This window comes from Panthera onca, chromosome B4 (genome assembly GCF_046562875.1).
Source record: "Panthera onca isolate mPanOnc1 chromosome B4, mPanOnc1 haplotype 2, whole genome shotgun sequence".
NCBI lineage: Eukaryota > Metazoa > Chordata > Mammalia > Carnivora > Felidae > Panthera > Panthera onca.
The window spans coordinates 74,295,401-74,315,027 of record NC_138345.1 but is presented as its reverse complement, the minus strand read 5'-3'; the positions used below and the strand labels follow the sequence as shown (position 1 = coordinate 74,315,027).

Here is a 19,627-nt window from a genome sequence, read left to right as displayed (position 1 = left end):
GGTGAGTGGGCTCCACCCTGGCGTAGCCCGTCAGGTACCCCCAGTGGGCCAGAGCTCCCCCGCTGTGCATTTCCAGGCACCTTCCAGGTGCCCAAAGGGATGGGCATAAGAGACTGTTCCCACCAAAGGCTCCCTTTCTCTTTCTTCAAGTCCTAGTTGACTTTATTCCTTGGAGCCCAAGAAATTCCATGGTTGAATTCTTACTTCTGGTTGACCTATCCTGCGTGGAAACACCTATATGTTAGTTTGTTCCATGTTTTTACAGATGTATGTCTCTTCTGCCCAGAGTTAGCACAGCTCCTGGCACAACATAGGTACTCAATAAATACGTGTTGAATACATTAGCTCCCCATTATGCTCATTTGTACCTCTGTATCTCCCACGGGTCTATAGATCAGAAAGATCTCCCAAATCTGCTATTGTCCGTGTCATTCACTTGATCACACTTCCAGAGCTTGACTTCCAAATGCAGTTCTAGACTTCATGAAACAGGGAACATCCTGCATGGGAGCACCGTGCGCAAAACCATTTTAGGACTCAGCAGGCAACCTAGACGGAAGGCAGAAAAGCTACAGAGGAGCCATATGGGTTTCACAAAATCTATAAACACAGCTCATGTGCTTTATTCACTGGAGAGCCCATCAAATGTTCTTTCAGAACCTGTTCACTCTTATTCTAGGTCAAAGGCTTTTCAACTCCAAAACGTGGGTCCTCCTACATCATGGTCACGGCATTTTCGGTAGCAAATTTCTTGAGAAAGTGATTTTTAAAAAACGCACCATTCCCCATGAAATTAGCAACCCCTTTAAACAATGACCTATTTGACAAATCACAATGCGCCTCTGCACATGTGAGACACTTGTGACTTACCCGGTCTCCAGACAGTTTTGCCTGGAGGGAGGCTCGGGGATTGGCAGCCCCCGTTAGAAAATGGCAGGTCTCAGCATTTCCTTCGTTAGCACTGCACACAGGAAGGCAGTAGCTATTTGATACAGTGATTGAGAAGAACAATGGCATAAGGTTAACCTTGGATCTTCTTAACTTTGTCCTTTGAAAGTAAATCATTTACAAATTTTGCTACTTTATTTACTTTTCCATGCTCTTCAGACGGATTGGAACACTCTGTGTGTTCCAGGGCTGAGGACAAGAGTCCCACTGAGCAAGCAGAGCCAATTGTAATCACAGGCGGTAGGGAGTAGTGGTTACAGTTACGGATTCTAGAGCCTTATTGCCCAGGCCCAAATACCGGCTTCACCATGTGTTAGCTGTATGACTTTGAACAAGGTACATAGCCTCTGGGCCTCCATTCCCTCATCTGCAAACTGGGGATAATAGCACCTGCCTTAAGAGGTTTTTATGAGCACTAAATATATGCGCTAATGTTTAAGAAACATTTAGAACGGTGTCCAGCACATAAAAAGTTCTATATTTTTAATCCATTTTTATTACCACTGTTTTTTTTTTTCTTCATAAAACTTGATTACCAGGATTTCCAGCTCCCCAACAGACTAGAAGTTAGCTGTTTATGGGAAGAAAGGCAGGCACTGATACAAAGGGACAACACAGAGCTTACCAGAGAGGGGGTGACTGAAAGCTATGTGAGGTAGCACAGGAACGCCACATCAGGGGTGCCTGGGTAGCTCAGTCGGTTAAGCATCCAACTTCAGCTCAGGTCATGACCTTGCAGTCTGTGGGTTCGAGCCCTGCATCGGGTTCTCTGCTGTCAGCTCAGAGTCCACTTTGGATCCTCTGTCCCCCGTCTCTCTGCCCCTCCCCTACGCACTCTCTCTCTCTCTCTCTCTCTCAAATAAATAAACATTAAAAAAAAAAAGAGCTCCTTGGTGCACCTGAGTGACTCAGTTGGCTAAGTGTCCAACTTCAGCTCAGGTCATGATCTCATGGTCCGTGGGTTCAAGCCCCATGTTGGGCTCTGTGTTGACAACTCAGAGCCTGGAGCCTGCTTTGGATTCTGTGTCTCCCTCTCTCTCTGCACCCCTCCCCCCACTCGTACTCTGTCTCTGTCTCTCTCTCAAAAATAAATAAACATTAAAAAAACTTTTTTTTTCAATTAAAAAAGAAAAAGAACTCCAAATCATAGCAGGCTAAGTCATATAGTGCACGGACACAGCCCTATACAATTCTGAGGTTATAACCTTGTTCCTGCAAAGTCCAGTAATTGTTCCGAATGATGATGCTTCTGAATCATCAAGAAAAGGTAATATGATGTTACGGGTGTTCTGTTACAAGGTATTCTGTCTTGAAAATGTTTCAGTCACAATTATTGAAATTAAAAAGGCAAGCTGGGCTCAGTTATCTAGTGGACTGGCATTCAATGTGTGCCATCCTGCCATTTTAAGGTACATGCAGTGCTGGTGCACGTCTCACTATCATTTCCTGAGCAAAGGACAATGACTAGCACATAGTAGGTACAATCAGCATAGATGTGTTGGGTGTGCAATCTTTCAGACTATGGAGTCAACACCATGGCCAGGAAGCCTCGCTGGGCTAGCCTTTATGCAGAAACCACAGGAAGTGTAAGATGTTCGCCACCCCCTTAGGTATCCTATGGTTCTAGTGAAAGAGATCTTTATGTTTTAAGTTTATTTATTTATTTTGAGAGAGAGAGAGAGAGAGAGAGAGAGAGAGAGGTGGTGCAGAGAGAGCAGGAGAGAGAGAATCCCAAGCGGTCTCCAGCTATTGGCATGGAGCCTGACTTGGGAACCGTGAGACCATGACCTGAGTGAGATCAAGAGTCAGACATCAGGGGTGCCTGGGGGGCTCAGTCGGTTAAGCGTCCGACTTCAGCTCAGGTCACGATCTCGCGGTCCGTGAGTTCGAGCCCCGAGTCGGGCTCTGGGCTGATGGCTCAGAGCCTGGAGCCTGCTTCCGATTCTGTGTCTCCCTCTCTCTCTGCCCCTCCCCCGTTCATGCTCTGTCTCTCTCTGTCTCAAAAAAAAAAAAAAAAAGTTAAAAAAAGTTAAAAAATAAAAAAAGAGTCAGACATCCAACTGGCTGAGCCACCCAGGTGCCCCTAGTGAAAGAGATCTTGAACATCTTAGGTTCTATCTGCGCAGGCATTTACTGGAGCCTGTACTAATCATAAATATTACAGAGTGGAAGATACTTTGGTGCCAGTGTGTGTGGGAGACAGTAGACACGCCCCAGAAATGAGAAATGAATGCACAGTGCAGATCAGGGCAATCCAGAAAGGCTTCGTGGTAAAAGAGGACTGTAAACTGGGGGCTGAAGAGTAGACAGAGCTTGCACCGCTACAGGGGAGAGAAGACCCAGCTGGACAGGCATCCAGCGTAAGTGGAAATGAGGTGGCAAGAGCGAGCGGGTCATGTTCACAGGTCAGCAATCTTGACGTGACCAGAGCACGAGCTGTGTGTCCAGAGGCCCTGGGAAGTGACACTGCAAAGTTAGGAAGACGTAAAAGCATGGAGAATCTTGACTTTAATTTGGACCGTGGTAAGCAGGAAGGACCCAGAAAAGGTTTCTGAGCGGGAGAGGGATGTCATAGAATCCCAAGGGGATATCAAAGCCTAGTCAGGCTGAGAAACACGTTCTGGGGTGTCTGGTGTGACAGGCAGAGCACCCACCCTCAGGGGAGCAGGAAAGACCAGACACCTAATCTTGGATTCCCGAGGCTAGGGCCTTGCACCTTGTCTTGAATGGAATGCTCCCTGCTCCTTCCCCTTTCACCCCACTTGACCTCTTGGAGTCTGAGCAGACACCCTCTGTGGGAGGAGGCCTGGCAGCTCTTTGGGCAGGTGAGTCAATAACCTGGGCGTGGCCTCCTGCGGTCCTCTTAGTATGGCTTACCTCAGCTGTGGAGGGAACTCAACATCCTTTGCCACAGGCTTCCTTTCCTGCCGTGCCCGAGGCTCTGGGTGCCCAACCCCCCCCCCCAGGCTCTCCCTCCCCTCCCACCAGCTTCGTGCATTCTCCCCCCACCTGAGGGGGCCGGGCCAGTGGGCCTTTCTTAAAGCCCAGAACCCACCCACCCTGGGGTTCTACTTCCTTTCCCTGCTGTTGTGAAACTCCCCAGGTCTGTGGGCAGAAGCGCTGGCGACACCAGCACAGAGCAAGTAGCTACAGGCCGAGGGCCCCAGTGCCCACTCCCGCCGCCAGCACTCTGCAAGCCCCGGCCGGGAGGTCTGTTTGCCCGGCTGCTGTGCCAGGCGTCCCTGCTCCCAGCCCCGCCCTCCCAGGCAGCTGCCCAGCGCGGCGAGGTGGGCACGGCCCTGGGGCCCCTGCACAGCCTGATGGTGGGGTCTCCCCCTTGTCAGACACCCTCACTAGCAGCTGGAGAGAACTGCAAATCAGAGCTTCACGGTGTTATCTTTGGGACTTCTAGAGGCCTGGAAAACTTCCTTGGGCAGAAGTTTCAAGACTAGACAGGCCGGAGGAGGGGTTGTTTTGCGGGAACCAAAGAGCAAAGTCTTTCTAAGTTGGTCAGAGTAGATCAGATGCCCGAGTCCCATGCCTGGAAACTTGGGTGTGGGAATGGCTCCAAAGAGGGGCCTTTCAGCATCTCCCAGCTTCCAACACTGGGACTGGCCACACAGTGCCTCTCACCCTTCCTCCCCCAATGTCTCCCTCGAGATCATGCGCAATGAAGGTTGAGGGAGAAGAGACCGGAATGAGCAGCCGCTCTGTGCTAGGCATGCATTCAGTTCTCAAAACAGCCCATCCTTCAAGGCAGGGGTTATCACTGCCACCACTCTGCCACCCCACATACACACGCTTTTCGGAGGCAGGAGCAACAAAGGGACCTTAGAAGAGTTATGATGGAACAAACTTCTTGGTTTGATTAATGAGAGGAAAGCCCAGAGAGTTCACACGGTTTGCCCAGAATCGTATCACTCGTTCCTGAGAACCCGGACTCGCTAATAATGCCTGAGCATCCCACCTCTCAAATCCTTTCTCCTCCTCTCTCATGCACCTGCCTTTTCACCATGGGAAACCCAGTTTTCCATCCATGGGGTGGACCTGTGGCAGGAAGCACGCCCGCCCTGTGAGCTCCAAGGGTGAGGGGAGCAGCCCCTCCCCTCTTGTGCCGTTAGTACCTGGAGGAAGCTTTCACATCCCTCTTCCTGACCCCCCCCCCCCCCCCCAGTCATCCTGACGGACGAAGAGGTGCAGCGGAAGCGGGAGATGATCCTGAAACGGAAGGAGGAGGAAGCCTTGAAGGACAGTCTGCGGCCCAAGCTCTCGGAGGAACAGCAGCGCATCATCGCCATCCTGCTGGATGCCCATCACAAGACCTACGACCCCACCTATGCCGACTTTACCCAGTTCCGGGTACGCGTGCTCGCCGGCTGGCCGGGAAGGATGAGCTGCGGTGGTGAAGAGCCACAGGGGGAGCCGGGGCGTGGGGAGTGGGCGCGGAGGACCACGGGCATCCACACCGGGGCAGCGGGGGCGGGGGGGGGGGGGCTCCGTCCCTCTGGCACCGGGGAGGCCTCCCCCTCCCGTCAGCCTTCCTCAGAGCCCCTCCTGCCAGAGATCAGGGGCAAGGTGGGAAAGTGGCCCCCAAATGTGAGCCTCTGATCCCCCGTCCTTCCCTTCCAGCCTCCGGTTCGTGGGGATGCATGCGGAGGCGGCCCTCCCTCAAGGCCCTCCTCCAGACACACGCCCAGCCTCTCCGGGGACTCGTCTTCCACCTGCTCAGATCACTACGCGGCCTCGCTCGGTGAGCCCACTGCCGCCCCCAGGGAGCCCAGGGAGCCCAGCGTGGGAGGAGGGCCCAGAGCTCCCGCAGCCCATCTGCCCTTGGCTGCGGATGGCAGGGTAGCTGTGTGCCAGTGTCCTCCGAACAACCCCCACCCTGCTTCGTTTTGGGGTTTTTCTTTTTCTTTTTGTCTTAAACAGAAGAGGGCTAACTAGCCCGAGGGCCGGTGCTGGGGGGAGGCCAAGCCGGGTTCTGTCTGCAGAGTCCCTGTTCTTTCCTCCAAACAAGGCTTCTGCCCCTGCCTCCGTCCCTGGGGCTAACCTGGTTCCTTTAAATGGTATTTTGAGCCTGGGCCTCTCGGGGGTTCTGTTTTTGTTTTTTGTTTTTTTCCAGTTTAGTTGAGATATAATTGCCATGTACCATTATATTCGTTTCAGGAATGCAACGTAATGATTGGATACCTGGAGGTGTGGCAAAATGATTACCGCAATAAGTTTAGGTCCTCTCCATCACCTCACAGAGTTACAAAGTTTTCTTTCCCTATAGTCCTCAGAGCCTTGGAGGGTGGTACTCCAGGGGAAGAACATGTGGGTCCGAGCATAGCCTCCCCTCCCCCCCCCCCCGCACCCCCCCCCCCTCCCCGGAGCTCTGTGGGAACCACCAAGGCGCTGGAGGACCTGTCACTTCCAGCACTTGCTTGCTTTTCCTCTTATGGTCCTTTTCTACCTTCTTCCTTATCGTCCTGCCCCTCCTCTCCCCATCCTTCATCCCTCTGCCTCTCACCCAACCCTTCTGCCCTCTGTGTGAGTCCTGCAAAAGGACAGGGATGGGAAAGCCCCTTCCCTCTGGGGAACTAGAACCCTCAGATATGGTGCTTCTGTGCCCAGATCCAAAAGCATTGGGAGGGGTCTCAGTGCAGCTGGACGAGGATAGCCATGGAGCCAGACCATTGTGTCTACCCACCCAGGAGTGACAGGAGGGAGGTGGTGAGGGACTAAAGAAAAGCAGTGGCCATTTCACGGACTGACTGACCCTATGAACCCCTTGTCTTGTAGGGGTTCCTCCCGTGTGTTAATTTTCTCTACCCACTTAGCTGCTCCTGTCACTTAATGGCGTATTTTGCACCAATGAGGATCAGTCTGCATGTTATACATCCAGCTTTGAATAATTCCATACTATTTAGGAGTTTTGATCCCCTCAAAGGTTAATTGATTTGCGGTGCTCACCCCCACCAATGGTATGTTCAGTATAGCATGTGTTTATTTAAAGGGTTGCCTGGCTGGCTTAGTTGGAGGAGTGTGTGACTCTTGATCTTGGGGTCATGAGTTTGAGCCCCATGTTGGCCATAGAGATTACTTAATAAAAAAATTAAATAAATAAATCAATAAATAAATAATTCAAACTAGTTAACGTTTTTAACTTTTTTAAAATATTTACTTCATTTTTGAGAGACAGACAGAGCATGAGCAGGGGAGGGGCAGAGAGAGAGAGAGAAAGACACAGAATCTGAAGCAGGCTCCAGGCTCTGAGCTGTCAGCACAGAGCCCTACATGGGGCTCAAACTCACGAATCTCGAGATCATGACCTGAGTTGAAGTCAGATGCTTAACCAGCTGAGCCACCCAGGTGCCCCAAACTAGTTAACATTTTTAAAGCAAACGTAATACATGTTCATTAGAGACATTCAGAAAATATAAACTAAATTATATATATGTATATATATATATATATATATATATACACACAATAAATATATATATATATTTATATGTAAAATCTTTAAGCCTACTACCCAAGGGTAGTCACCGTTAACACTGTAATATGTCTCTTTCCCATCTTTTTAAAAATTTAAATGCATATGTATATTTACGCAGTGGGATTATGCTGGACACAATATACGTAGCTTGCTTTTTTCTCTTAACAGTATATCATATTTTCCTGTTATTCAATATACCTTTATATTATGTTTAAAGCTGATTAGTATTCTGGGGTATGAATATACAATAACATATCTGGTCTAGATTGTGTCCCAGTGTTTCATTAAGATAATCATATGCTTGTAGCTGAAGATTTGCATTTATTCCAGACTTTTTTCCTTATGATGAATTTATGGAAGTGAAATTACTGGTCAAAGGGCATACATAATTGTAGGTTGCAGACGCCTGCTGTCTTCAATAGCTCTCTAGATTACTTGCATGAATTTATGCTTCCTTTAGCACCCCGTGTCACAAGGGTTGCCTAATTCCCTGCACCTTTACAAACACTGGCACCAAACATATTTGTTTCTAGTTTACTGAGGAAAAGTGTAGACGTTCTAAGTTGTAGATCTTGAATCACTAGCGAGGTCTACAACTTAGAACGATCTTTTCCATAAGTTCATTGGTTCCAAATTCATGTTTGATTTGGTCATTAGAAACACATGGTCTGTAACATCGTGGCTCAAGGAAGTCTCATTTCTTGGGGCATCTTTGATCTTTGATTTCACTGCCTTGCTCTGCTTGAAAGTTTTCTTTCAAGTTTCTTTTCAAAGTTTCTAGGATTCCTGGGGAATCCTAGAGGGAAGCCTGGACTGAAGAGTGACCTTGGAGAGAGGCAGTCGCTATGGGATTCCTGGCCAGTGACCTTGGAGAGAGGCAGTCACTATGGGATTCCTGACCAGACCTGCTGCTAGGGCACAGGAGGTCCTCACGGAGCCAAGAAGGAGAGTGTCTGGCTCACGTATCCTCAAGAAGTTCTTTCTCTTTCCTCATCCTTCCTCAGATGTGATGGAGCCGACCAGCTTCTCCAATCTGGATCCGAGGGAAGAAGATTCAGATGACCCTTCTGTGACCCTGGACCTGTCCCAGCTCTCGATGCTGCCCCACCTGGCTGACCTGGTCAGTTACAGCATCCAAAAGGTCATCGGCTTTGCCAAGATGATTCCAGGGTTCAGGTAAGAAGAGTCAGAATCCTAGACTGAGCTAGAAGAAGGCCTGGAGGTCAATCCACTGCTTCCCAGAATAGAGACTCAGACCCTACCCCAGACCTCCTACAGCAGGATCTCTGGGAAGTACAGCCCATCCAGCATCACTCAGCAGGCCAGCACTGGAGAGCTATCCATACTCCCACAGTCTCTGGATGACAGAACAAAAGCCCAGAGAGGGTCGGTGGCCAGCCAGGATCATTTTCTAGTGTTAGAGTCAGTATGTGTCAGAGCCAAGGTCTAGAATTCCAAGTTCACTGCCACGTCCCCTCCAGCTGGCTTGGGTCTAACCCTCATGTTAATCCTTTAAATTAAACTTCCATTAATCTCTCACACCCAATGCTGACACCCAAATGAAGTGATAGAGAGGAGAAAGGGTTGGGCAAGAAGACTTGTGAAGTAATTTCAAATCCCAGAGGGAGACAGTTTTCCTGGCACATGTAACCGGGGCCTCCTTCACCCCAATTTCCATGAAAAGCCCTTTTCCTAACCATACTGAGACCTTTTGCCAAAACAGATAGGTATGAGGAGTTCTACTGGAGTAAAGATCCTCTGTTATGGATTCATTGCTACAAATTTCATTCACTCACCTGTTTTATTGTTTTGGTAATGATGGCACATATATTTAAATGGCCATGCAGTGTTAAATATTCTTAAAATAATAGAGCATTGACACTTTCAGTAGAATGTGGGGAGCTAGTTATATCTATACTGACATATGATTTATATCATTTGGAGCATTGCCATGCAATACGTACACAATGTAGTGGAGAGAAAGAAAGAAATCACTAACGTGCACTATAAACCATCAATTTCGGGAACAATAATTGCAATTGCAGCAGAAGGGGCCTCGGATGCTTTCTAGAGGCCGATGCTCAGATTCATTGCTGGAATTCTGGGAGCCTAGAAAGACCTGACATTGGCCAGCTCTGGATGGAAATTAATGTGACATGCTATTTATTGTTTTGGGAATCTCTCTGCCATGCAAGGGTGCCATCGGCTACTGTCTAAATGACTGCATTGCCAGCTAGATGGTGACAACTCACAGAGCCAAACGCAGTTCTGCCCAGTGTGTACCTGCCCTGAGACGGCTAGCTCTATGTTATTTTATGCCTGTCAGCAACTCAGATACCAGGGGCCCTCCTATGCTCTTCCCCTGGGAATGAACGTGACAATTGTAAAGAAGAGAAAAGCATGAAACGCCCTTACTGCAATGAGACACCCTTGAGACGCTCTTACTGCGTTGCACGTTTCGGTTGCCAAAGAATCCAGGGTCACCGTGGCATCCGGCAGGAATGAGCTGCGGAGTGTCACCTGTAGGCTGAGTGGTGCACTGGGCCTGGGATCTACCCTCCAGAGCCTTTCCTTGGAACTGACAACACATTCCACTTCCCGCGAGTTCCAGCTCCCTCCTACACTCTTCAAGATAGTGTTTGCAAACTCTCTCGGTTCCAGAGTCTTGTTTTGTGTAAACAGCTAGAGACAAAAACACTTCAAGGTGCCGATGGATACACGGTAGCACCCGGCTTCCACCCTAGTTCCAGGGAGCTGTGTGTGCAGTGCTCCTCTTTCCTGGGCTGGTGGGGAGCTGGGGGAGAGCGCCCCTGAAGCTCTGTCCAGATGCTCACGTTTGCTGATTCTGAGTGGTGGCTGGGATTGCACACATGCGGAAACTGTCCTAAAAAAAAGCCATCTGTTGAACCAGGTGACCCCAAGGCAGCCCCCTGAAGTAAGCAACCCAAGCCCCCATTTTTCTCCCATGCCCTTGGCCCCCATCCCTTACCCTTGCCACATACACCCTGACACAAATAGCATGACCCGCCGCCCCTTGGTGTCTCTCTCCAAGAATGAGTTGCAGTCTTCCCCGTCCTTCCATATCCAGGCTCATTTCCAGAGTTCCCTAGTCTAGCCCTGCATTCATGGCCACAGTAAGGTATAGAGGAGCAGACACTGAATCAATCCAGCTATTGATCCAAAATCAGTTACATTGATCCTGCACATGCTTGGGTTGGCTTCTCTCTTCAGCCTGACTTAAGAAATCTCAGCATGAGGAGCACGTGGGTGGCCCAGGTGGTTGAGCGTCCGATTCTTGATTTCCGCTCAGGTCATGATCTCATGGCATCTGAGTTCAAGCCCCGAGTTGGGCTGTGTGCTGAGATCATGGAGCCCGTTTGGGATTCTCTCGCGCTCTGTCTCTGTCTGGCTCTCCCTCCCCCTCTCAAAATAAATGAACTTAAAAAAATAAAAAGAAATCTCAGAATGGAAGGTGTTCCAGTAAAAACGGAGCCGGCCTTGGCAAGAGCTCTGAGGGTGAGGGGAAAGGACACTGATGTGGATACTCCCAGGCTTTGGTGGGACCCAGGTGGGTCTCCAGCTCTGCTGGTTTCCCAAGAAGTGAGAGAACAGTGGCTGCATCCTGGCTTTGATCCTGTTGCCTGTAGTCAGGGGTGGAGGGTGTGGGGAGGGCAGAATGAGACTTCTGTGTGGGTGAGTGCAGGGGGATGGAGGGGAGAGGCTGAGACTCCAGCGCATACTTGGGACCAGAGTGGGGCGGGACTGAATGAGTGTGTAGGGTGTGAACTTCACGGTGACATGGCCTTGGGCCTGCTCCTGCTTCCCACCTCCCCTCCCTCAACCTCTCAGTCTGCACCCCACAAATCTCCCTCCCTCAGCACTTCAAAAGTAAGGCATGGAGGAAGTGGCATCAGGAGTAGCATCCAAATGGCCGGGAGCCATCTTGGATCTGAGAACCGAGGACCCCCAGGTTTCATTGCCAAGAGGTATAAGAGGGACTAGGCCAAACCAACTGGGGCCCAGCCTTCTGGGCAAAAGTGAGGCCTTTGACCTCACTGCCATTTCTATTCCCAGGGGATCCTTCCTGGGTCAAAGGCCTGGGGTCATAGTGCATCCCTCTTCCTATGCCTTCTGTTCTGTATTCCTTGTTCATTTCTGTAACAAATAGCTTTCTTCCTGTGAGGGCTACAAGTTGACTAGGACATAGTTCCTGGCCTCCAGGGTTCAGTGTCTGATGGAAGAGATATACACTGAGACAACTGCTATAAAGAGATAAGAGCCAAGAGAGGCCTGCTGGAGATACTGTGGGAATGCAAGCGGGGAGGGGCCGGGCTCTGCTGGGGTGGGGGGACGAGACAGTGGGTCTCCAGAGCACCTTGCAGATGCCCAGAAGCGGCCAGTTACTGGTGTGAAAACTGACCCGGGTATAAATATGACACAGGTCAGAGAGAGGAGACACAGAGCCTGAGCTGGTGCCTGTCAGCAGGAACGAGATCTCTTGCTGATATCCCCTTTATTTCCACCTGTACCCTGCCCACCACCATCCCCACTTCTGGCCGTGAATTGCACTTAAAAAGTCCCTGGATTTCTGGGCTGTAATTTGAGGTCGTTCTAGGTTTGCTTTCATAGAAGCAGTGTGCCTGGATCACAATTGGCAGGGTGCCACTGAACTCTCTCTGGCAAGGCTCACGTGGGATGTTTGTTCACTTCTGGCCATCCATTTCAAGTGGGCCATTGAACTAAAGGTTATGTACAGAAAATATGCCTCATGGAATTACTAAAAATAGCAAAAATTAGAAGCAACAAAAATGTCCAAAAAATAGGTGGATGGGAGACTGATTACATAAACCGCAGTATGTTGATAAAATACAATCTTATGCAACTCATTATGAACCGGGCTACAGAAATGCTCATGGTGTAGGAAGTGGGACACAGAACTACTATGAACTCAAGCATGTTTTAAAAAGAGATTTCAGGGGCACGTGGGTGGCTCAGTCAGTTAAGCGTCTGACTCTTGATTTCCGCTCGGGTCATGATCTCACGGTTGGTGGGATTGAGCCCTGAGTCGGGATCTGTGCCTGCTTGGGATTCTCTCTCTCACTCTCTTTCTGCCCCTCCCCAGCTCGTGCATGCTATTTCTTTCTCTCTTAAAATATGTAAATAAAAATTTAAAAAATAAAAATAAAAAGACGTATCTGCATTAAAAAAAAAAAGATAGGAAGGAAATACACCAAAAGGGTCATTGTGGTTATACAGCAATTTTTACTCACGTTGATATTTTTCCTGTATTTTCCAAAGATTTAATAATGAGCATCTTTTATTGTCTAATGAGTTAAAACCAAAATGGGACATTAGTTTATATTTTCAAAATGTGATTTGAGCATCGAGGGAAAAGTGACAAGGATGGTGAGATGCCTAGACCCCATGTCATTGTGGCTGTCTGTCCTGGAGAAGACACAGGGGCCCCGGGTAACTTTCAATAGTTAAAGGATGCCCCACGCCTAATGGAGAAGTCTGGTGCTGTGTTCCTTGAGAGGACAGAAGTACAAGCGATGGATGAGGGTGTCCTCCTGTGGGTGTAGCTCCATAGAAGAAGAAGCCATTAACCCAGGAGCTAACAACCCTATGGCTGTATCCAGAGACCATGAGCTTCCTGACCCCGGAAGGATCCTGCATCTGTTATGAATGCGGAAGAAGGAATTGGAGCGCGTAGCCTCCATGAAGTGCCTTCCAACTCTAGCACTTTGAGACTTCTTTTTCAATGCAGACCCTTTGCGGCCATCCTCACCACCATCTGTCACCTGTTGATGCAGCCCTCTCATCAGTTAACATCTGCTTCCCACCTTTCCACATACCAAAGTGTGGCCATGGAGAGGATGACTGCCCTCCCACAAGATAGCTGGGTGGAAATACACAGTCAGGAAGAGAAAAGGAGGGAAAACTGGAAGCAAGTTGGTTTGCGGGTGCTGCTTTTTCCTTGTCATTGTTCAGGCAAGCCCAGCTCGTGACTCAGAATAGTGGAACCAGTCATTGGCCTCTTGACTCATCAGCACGTAAAGATGTGACCTTCTCATTGTGCTCAGAGTTCAATAATCATTGTGTGAGCAACTCTAAGGTGATTGGGAAGTGGTGCTGGCCCTTAAGTAGCTTGCGGTGAGAGCCACACACAAGCATATGAAGAGAAGGGGTGAGGTGGAAAGAGCAAAGTAGGAGCATAAGCCACAGGCTGTGAAGAAATGGCACTAATACTTCTGAAGGTAACCAGGGGGTGGAGGGCACTGAGGGAGACCTCACTGGGTTCAGAATCAGGACGGTAAGGTGGAGCAGTAAAAGAAATGCGTTCTTGGCTGGAGCTGTCCCACGCCCAAAGGCAAGGTGGTGTGAGAACACACAACATTGAACGTGGAATAGTCTGAAGTTGCTAGAGTGGAGGGTTGGAGTTTGTGAAGGGAGGAGTACTGGAAAGACGGGTTGGAGCCAAGTGATGGCGTATGGGCTTGATCCTGAGGGGGTCGAGAAGCAGTAAGGTTCCTCCGCACACAGGCGACGTCTCCCTGAAGCAGCAATAAGAAACACGGAAGAGAGAGACTTGATTCCAGAGTTCTAATAAGAGGCAACTGAAAAAGATGAGGGAGCTCTGAACCAGAGCAGTCCTGATGGTAGTGGGAAGGAGGTCAAAGGCTCAAGAGATGTCCTGGAGACAGAGTTGGCTGAGCTGTACTTTTGAGAAGGACCAGAGGACATGAGGGGCGTTGAAGATGACCATGGCCACACCTCCTGCAGACGTCCGCATTCACGCTCTAACCCTCACAGCTTCCTCAGGCTCGTCTTCCCTAATAGCTCTGGCTGCTTAGGCCTGGGAGGCACTGGCACGCCCCTGGGTTCTCCTGCCTTAGATGCTGAGCTAATTTACCTTCAGCATTGGTGCACAAACACAGGCTTGAGTTGTTCTCCCTCAAGAGACAGTTTTATCCTTTCCAGTCAGGCCACCAGCTCCTCAATGGGGGACCCAGGGCACATGCGGGTCACCTGGCAGGCACCTGTGAAAACATACACTGATTTGCCTGACTTGAAGTCCTTGACCAGTAACCTGACTCCTCCCTGCCCTCCCTGGCAGAGACCTCACTTCTGAGGACCAGATTGTGCTGCTGAAGTCAAGTGCCATTGAGGTCATCATGTTGCGCTCTAACCAGTCCTTCCTCATGGACGACATGTCCTGGACCTGTGGCAGCCAGGACTATAAGTACCGCATCAGTGATGTGACCAAAGGTACATTTGGGCTCCACCTCCACCCTCTCCAGCGCCCAGACTCTGGCTCCACCCTTCCTGGGGTCATGAGGCCTGATCAGGCACATGGGAGGGCGCTAGACAGCAATGGGGAGACAAGGGTGAGACACAGGCCCCGTCTAGGTTGGGGGCGGGGTGGGGTGGTTTGGGTGTGTGGCTCCTCAGCTCTGCCCACAGCATCTGGCCATCTCTCTCCTAGCCGGACACAGCCTGGAGCTGATTGAGCCCCTCATCAAGTTCCAGGTGGGGCTGAAGAAGCTGAACTTGCATGAGGAGGAGCATGTCCTGCTCATGGCCATCTGCATTGTCTCCCCAGGTATGGGGCCCAACAGTGGGGAACTTGGTGACCTGGGAAGGGGGAATAGAAGGTACTGAGCCCTCCTGAGGGCCAGCAGGGCAGTCTGGAGGGAGGAGTGAGCAGAAGGAGAGACAGACGAGGAAGCGCCCACTTTGCTGGGTTTGCACAGCCCATATGATGTGTGTATATTGAGGGGTCCCTCACTGCCCTGGACCCTGAGACCATAGGTGATTCATAGGTGGAACTCTGAGGAACGAGATAAATGGGTTTTCTCAGGTCACAGACAGGTCTGGATATTCCCAATATGCAGGTTCTGCTCTTGTGTGAATTGGACTGAACTTTGCAGACCTACCTGAGATCCCCTGTGGGGTTGGGTACAAAAACTTGGAGCCTATAGGTGATTCTGCCCAGAAAGCTTGCCTGACTGATTTTGGAGGCAGTGTGCTGTGGCCCTTGAGCTCTTCTGTCTATTGGGTTTGGTGGAGAGAGAGAGGTTGAGGAAGAGGGAGTCATGGTCCTGGGGATGTTATATTGGTGATGAGGCCAGGCTGCCTCCGTCTGGACTATGCTGAGGGAACAAGAAAGTGGCCTCTGATCAGGGATGGGCTGGGGACCCATGGACATGGGTTACCCTCCCCCTGCCCATGGAGCATTCATTCATTTGTTCATTCATTCATTCATTCATTCATACACTCAGCAATGATTTATTGAGCACCTGCTAAGTACCAGGCATTGTGCTGGGCATAGGGATTCAGCAGCCAACAGGACACAGACTTCTTTTCCACAAAGTGTAGGAGGAGACATCAAGCAATTACTATTCAATGACTAATTTTAATGTGATGAAAGTTTTAAAAATAAAGAAGTGATACTATAGCAGGGTATAATAGAAGGAGAGAACTTGATTTAGTCTGGGCCATGGAGGTAGGGGGTCATCAGGAATGGCCTTCTTGAGGAAGACCTGAAAAATCAGTAAGAGTCAAAGATACAAGAGCTAAGTTCCATGCAGAGGGAACACAAATGTGAGGTCTGGAAGCCAGAGAGCTTGACACATCAGGGTACTGATGGAAAGATGGACCATAGAGATGGAGGGAGAGAGTTGAGCTGAAGACAGGGCCAGGTGGGACGTAGGACTTGATCCTAAATGCAACAGGAAGTGGTTGAGAGGCTTTAGGGAGGATGATGGTGTCACAGGTCAGCAGCCATACAGGGGTGACCTAGGAGGATGCTAAGCTTGGGCATTGGTCTGGACATAGGGGCACTGGAGAGACTGAATATTACAGGACCTGGCTCAGAGCTCCCATGCCTTCTCCCCCTGTCTCCCTGTACTCACAGACCGTCCCGGCGTGCAGGATGCTGCGCTGGTTGAGGCCATCCAGGACCGCCTGTCCAACACATTGCAGACCTACATCCGCTGCCGCCACCCACCCCCTGGCAGCCACCTGCTCTACGCCAAGATGATCCAGAAGCTAGCCGACCTGCGTAGCCTCAATGAGGAGCACTCCAAGCAGTACCGCTGCCTCTCCTTCCAGCCTGAGTGCAGCATGAAGCTCACACCGCTGGTGCTGGAGGTGTTTGGCAACGAGATTTCCTGACCAGGGCGGCTGGCAGGGGCACCCGGGTGGTGCTGCTCCTCTGGGGCCCTGTGCCCTGGCCTGGGGCAGGCTGCTGCCCGGCAGCCCTTCCCACCCCATCTGGAGTTCAGCCCCTCCTCCCCTACTGCCCCTCTCTCCCCAGCCGCTCCCATCTCCTGCCCAACCTAACACCAGGTCTCCCTTTCCTGCCGACCACAGGCTACCCCCAAGCCCTTGGGACCTCAGTCGTGAGGAGTTGCTGTTTATTTGACAAAGAAACTCAAATGGGGGCAGAGGGCAGAGGCCGAAGGTGGGGCCTTGCCCAGGGATGCCCCTACCGCTCCAAAAGTGACTGCTTGGCCGATGCCGAGGGGACAGTCGGGCAGGAGCAACGCACCCATTCCTCAGGGACAGAGATACCTGTACCTCCCCCCACTCCAGGCCTCCATGTCCAGAGCCTAGTGGGGATCTCCTTCCCCCTGCCCGCCCATGGTACATGACTAGCCACCACCCCCACCCCACCCCCATCTCAGCCTACTGCCAGTCTGTGCTGTCTTGTCCCAGGCAGTGTGCCACCGGCGGGGCTCCTCCCTTTGCCTTCCCACCCTGGCCTGTCCAGGAGACTCACTGCCAAGGATGACCAAAAACAAGGTGACAGAGGTCACAACCCCCACCCCTCTCTGTTGGCCAAAGGGCACTTGCCCGACACTTCAATGCCCACCTTCATCTCATTGCTATGGTAACAGTCTCCCTGGAAGTCGCTAAGGTAAGATGGGCTTTCTCCTCCTGGCAGGGGCCGCTAGCCCAGAGCCCACCTGCTGAGAGGCCCAAGGAGAGAAGAGAGCAGGGCCTAGGAGGTAGGGGACAGGCAAACCCAGCCTCACAAGAGGGTGGTGGGTGGTGGCCACAGCTGTCTAGTCTCCAAGCCCATGGCTCCTTGACCTGGATCTAACAGGTTGGTCGAGCTGAGAGCTTTCCTTCCAACGATCCACGTGGCAAGACTGAGTTGCCCCCAGGTTGCAGAGAAGTGCCTAGCAGCGTCCTCACCCTCGCCCTGCCAGTGCCTTACCTCCCACCCAGGAGAGAGAGAACTGGTGGCCGTGGGTGCTGGAGGAGCCTCACCCGAGGATGGTCAAGTGTGATGCAGAGATGGGAGCACCTTCCCAAACACTTCATGGTCTGGAGAAGCAGTGCCCCTCTGCGTGCCAGCAGGCTACCTCTTTTCCACTTGGTAGGGTAGGATGGAAGAGAAGAACCCTCAGACAGACCCCGACAGCCCAGGCCATGCTCTCCCCCCGCCCATCTGGGCGTAGTTCCCAGACTGCCATCCCCCAGAGACCCAGGAGCTAGTGCTCCAACACCTCGTTGTGGGAGGAGGGAGAGCGGGCTGGCTGCTGGGGACTAGGCAGAGGGAGGACTAGGGGTGGAGTCACGTGGGGCTGGTTCCCTTCTTATTCTCACTCCACCACCACCCCCAAATCTGGAAGGGGTGGGGGGGGACCTAACTTCCGACTCCATTTTCCCTTCCAGAGCTAGCCCAGCCCAGGAGGTGGGAGCTCTTGTTCTGTTTACTCTGGGGTGGGGTCCCCGGGTACGTGAGTCATAGGTGTGTGGGACCACTGCAGACGGAGCTCTTCCGGGAGTCTGAGAGGGTCCCTCGGATCGCTGCTTGAGTTTGGGGAGCACAGCCGCATTCAAGATCTCAATGGTGGGGGGGTGGGTAGTCCCTGTCAGTCGATGCTGCCTCCACCCTCCTCTGTTCTCCCAAAGCCCCGGGAGCAATCAGACTCACACTGTGAGCACCATCCGTGTCCACCGGGCCCAGTGTTTCTTCCAGTGGGGAAGCATCTGAGAGCCACGTTTCTTACCGCACAATACCATCTGCATGGCCAAGTCTGACATTCATCAGCCGTGAGTCGTTTCCAGAATCAGACTCCGTTTTGTACTACATTCGAATGTAGCAGGTAGTAGACACCACTGATGAGGAGATATTTCTGGAAGAAACACTTACTCTGTAAAAATTCCATACGCCAGTTATTGGTGTTGTCCTTGCTGTCCTTTTACAAATTAGGGCGAGAGCCTGGTTGGATTCTGCAGAAGACTTTGGTCTCACTGGCTAGTTGGTGGGAAAAAAGGTTTAAAAATCGCTACACTAGTTCAACTCCCTTGCTAAGGAAAACGGACGTTTAGAAGGAAGTGTGGCTGGCCAAAGTCAGACAGTTAGTTAGGAGGGGTCCAGAGCTGGCCTGGACTGTGAACCCCCAGACCAGTGCTCTATTCACAAACCACGCTCAAGCTCGGGCCCCTGAAGGCTAACCTGGTCCCTTAGGGGAAGGTCTGGATTTTAGACAGCAAACCTAGATCCTGGACCCCTGCCTTCCTTCCTTGAGTTGTCACCCTCCTGACCCATCAGGAGGAGGAGGAGGAGGGACTCCTCAGCCTGTGTCTCAATGTGAATCAGACCCCCCCCCCCACCCCTAATGTGGCCCTGGCCGAACGGGGTCTCTGCCTCAGCTCTGTATCATGCTGTTGCCTTATCAATAAAATGCATTTGTGTTTGTAATGTCTCTACTTTCCCAGTTCCCCCTCTCCCCCTGCCTTCTCCAGGGCACCCGACCGGCCACCCTGGGAACACCAGCTGCTCAGCTCTGGGGCCCACAGCACCAGCTCACTACCAAAGGGAAGTCTAGGAGTAGGGGAGGAAAAGACTGGAGGAAAAGTGAGGTTTCACAGGACTGAATTGGGAGAAAATATTATCACCTATTGTTTTAGAATATGAGAATGAAGGCAGACATTTCTAAGTCTAAAACCTTTAACGTATATTATTGGAAATGCTGGTAAGTGTGCACCAGAATGCCAAAGACAAGATCCTGGGACATGGGAAAGTCCTGCTGGCTAACGAGAAGCAAGTTGGAGAATCCAGGGGAGGCCAACAGAGAAGCTTGGAATGTAAGACAGATCTGGTGCAAGGAATAAAGGAGCAAAAGAAGACTTTAACGAGTGTCTCTTGAGTGATTTCCAAGACAGTAACCATTTGCC

General features: G+C 51.0%; 1 protein-coding gene across 3 annotated transcripts in view; it reads left to right on the top strand.

Moving 5' to 3' along the window:
• Positions 1–19,146, top strand: part of VDR (vitamin D receptor) — a 57,210-nt gene extending 38,064 nt beyond the window's left edge. For all 3 annotated transcript variants that reach the window (XM_060657817.3, XM_060657819.2, XM_060657818.2), the window contains exons 4-9: positions 5,123–5,307; positions 5,578–5,698; positions 8,437–8,608; positions 14,550–14,701; positions 14,919–15,035; positions 16,350–19,146. In XM_060657817.3, coding sequence (XP_060513800.1) covers positions 5,123–5,307; positions 5,578–5,698; positions 8,437–8,608; positions 14,550–14,701; positions 14,919–15,035; positions 16,350–16,609 — 1,007 coding nt within the window. In that variant the 3' untranslated portion in view covers positions 16,610–19,146. The remainder of the gene's footprint in view (positions 1–5,122; positions 5,308–5,577; positions 5,699–8,436; positions 8,609–14,549; positions 14,702–14,918; positions 15,036–16,349) is intronic.
• The last annotated feature ends 481 nt before the right edge of the window (positions 19,147–19,627 follow it).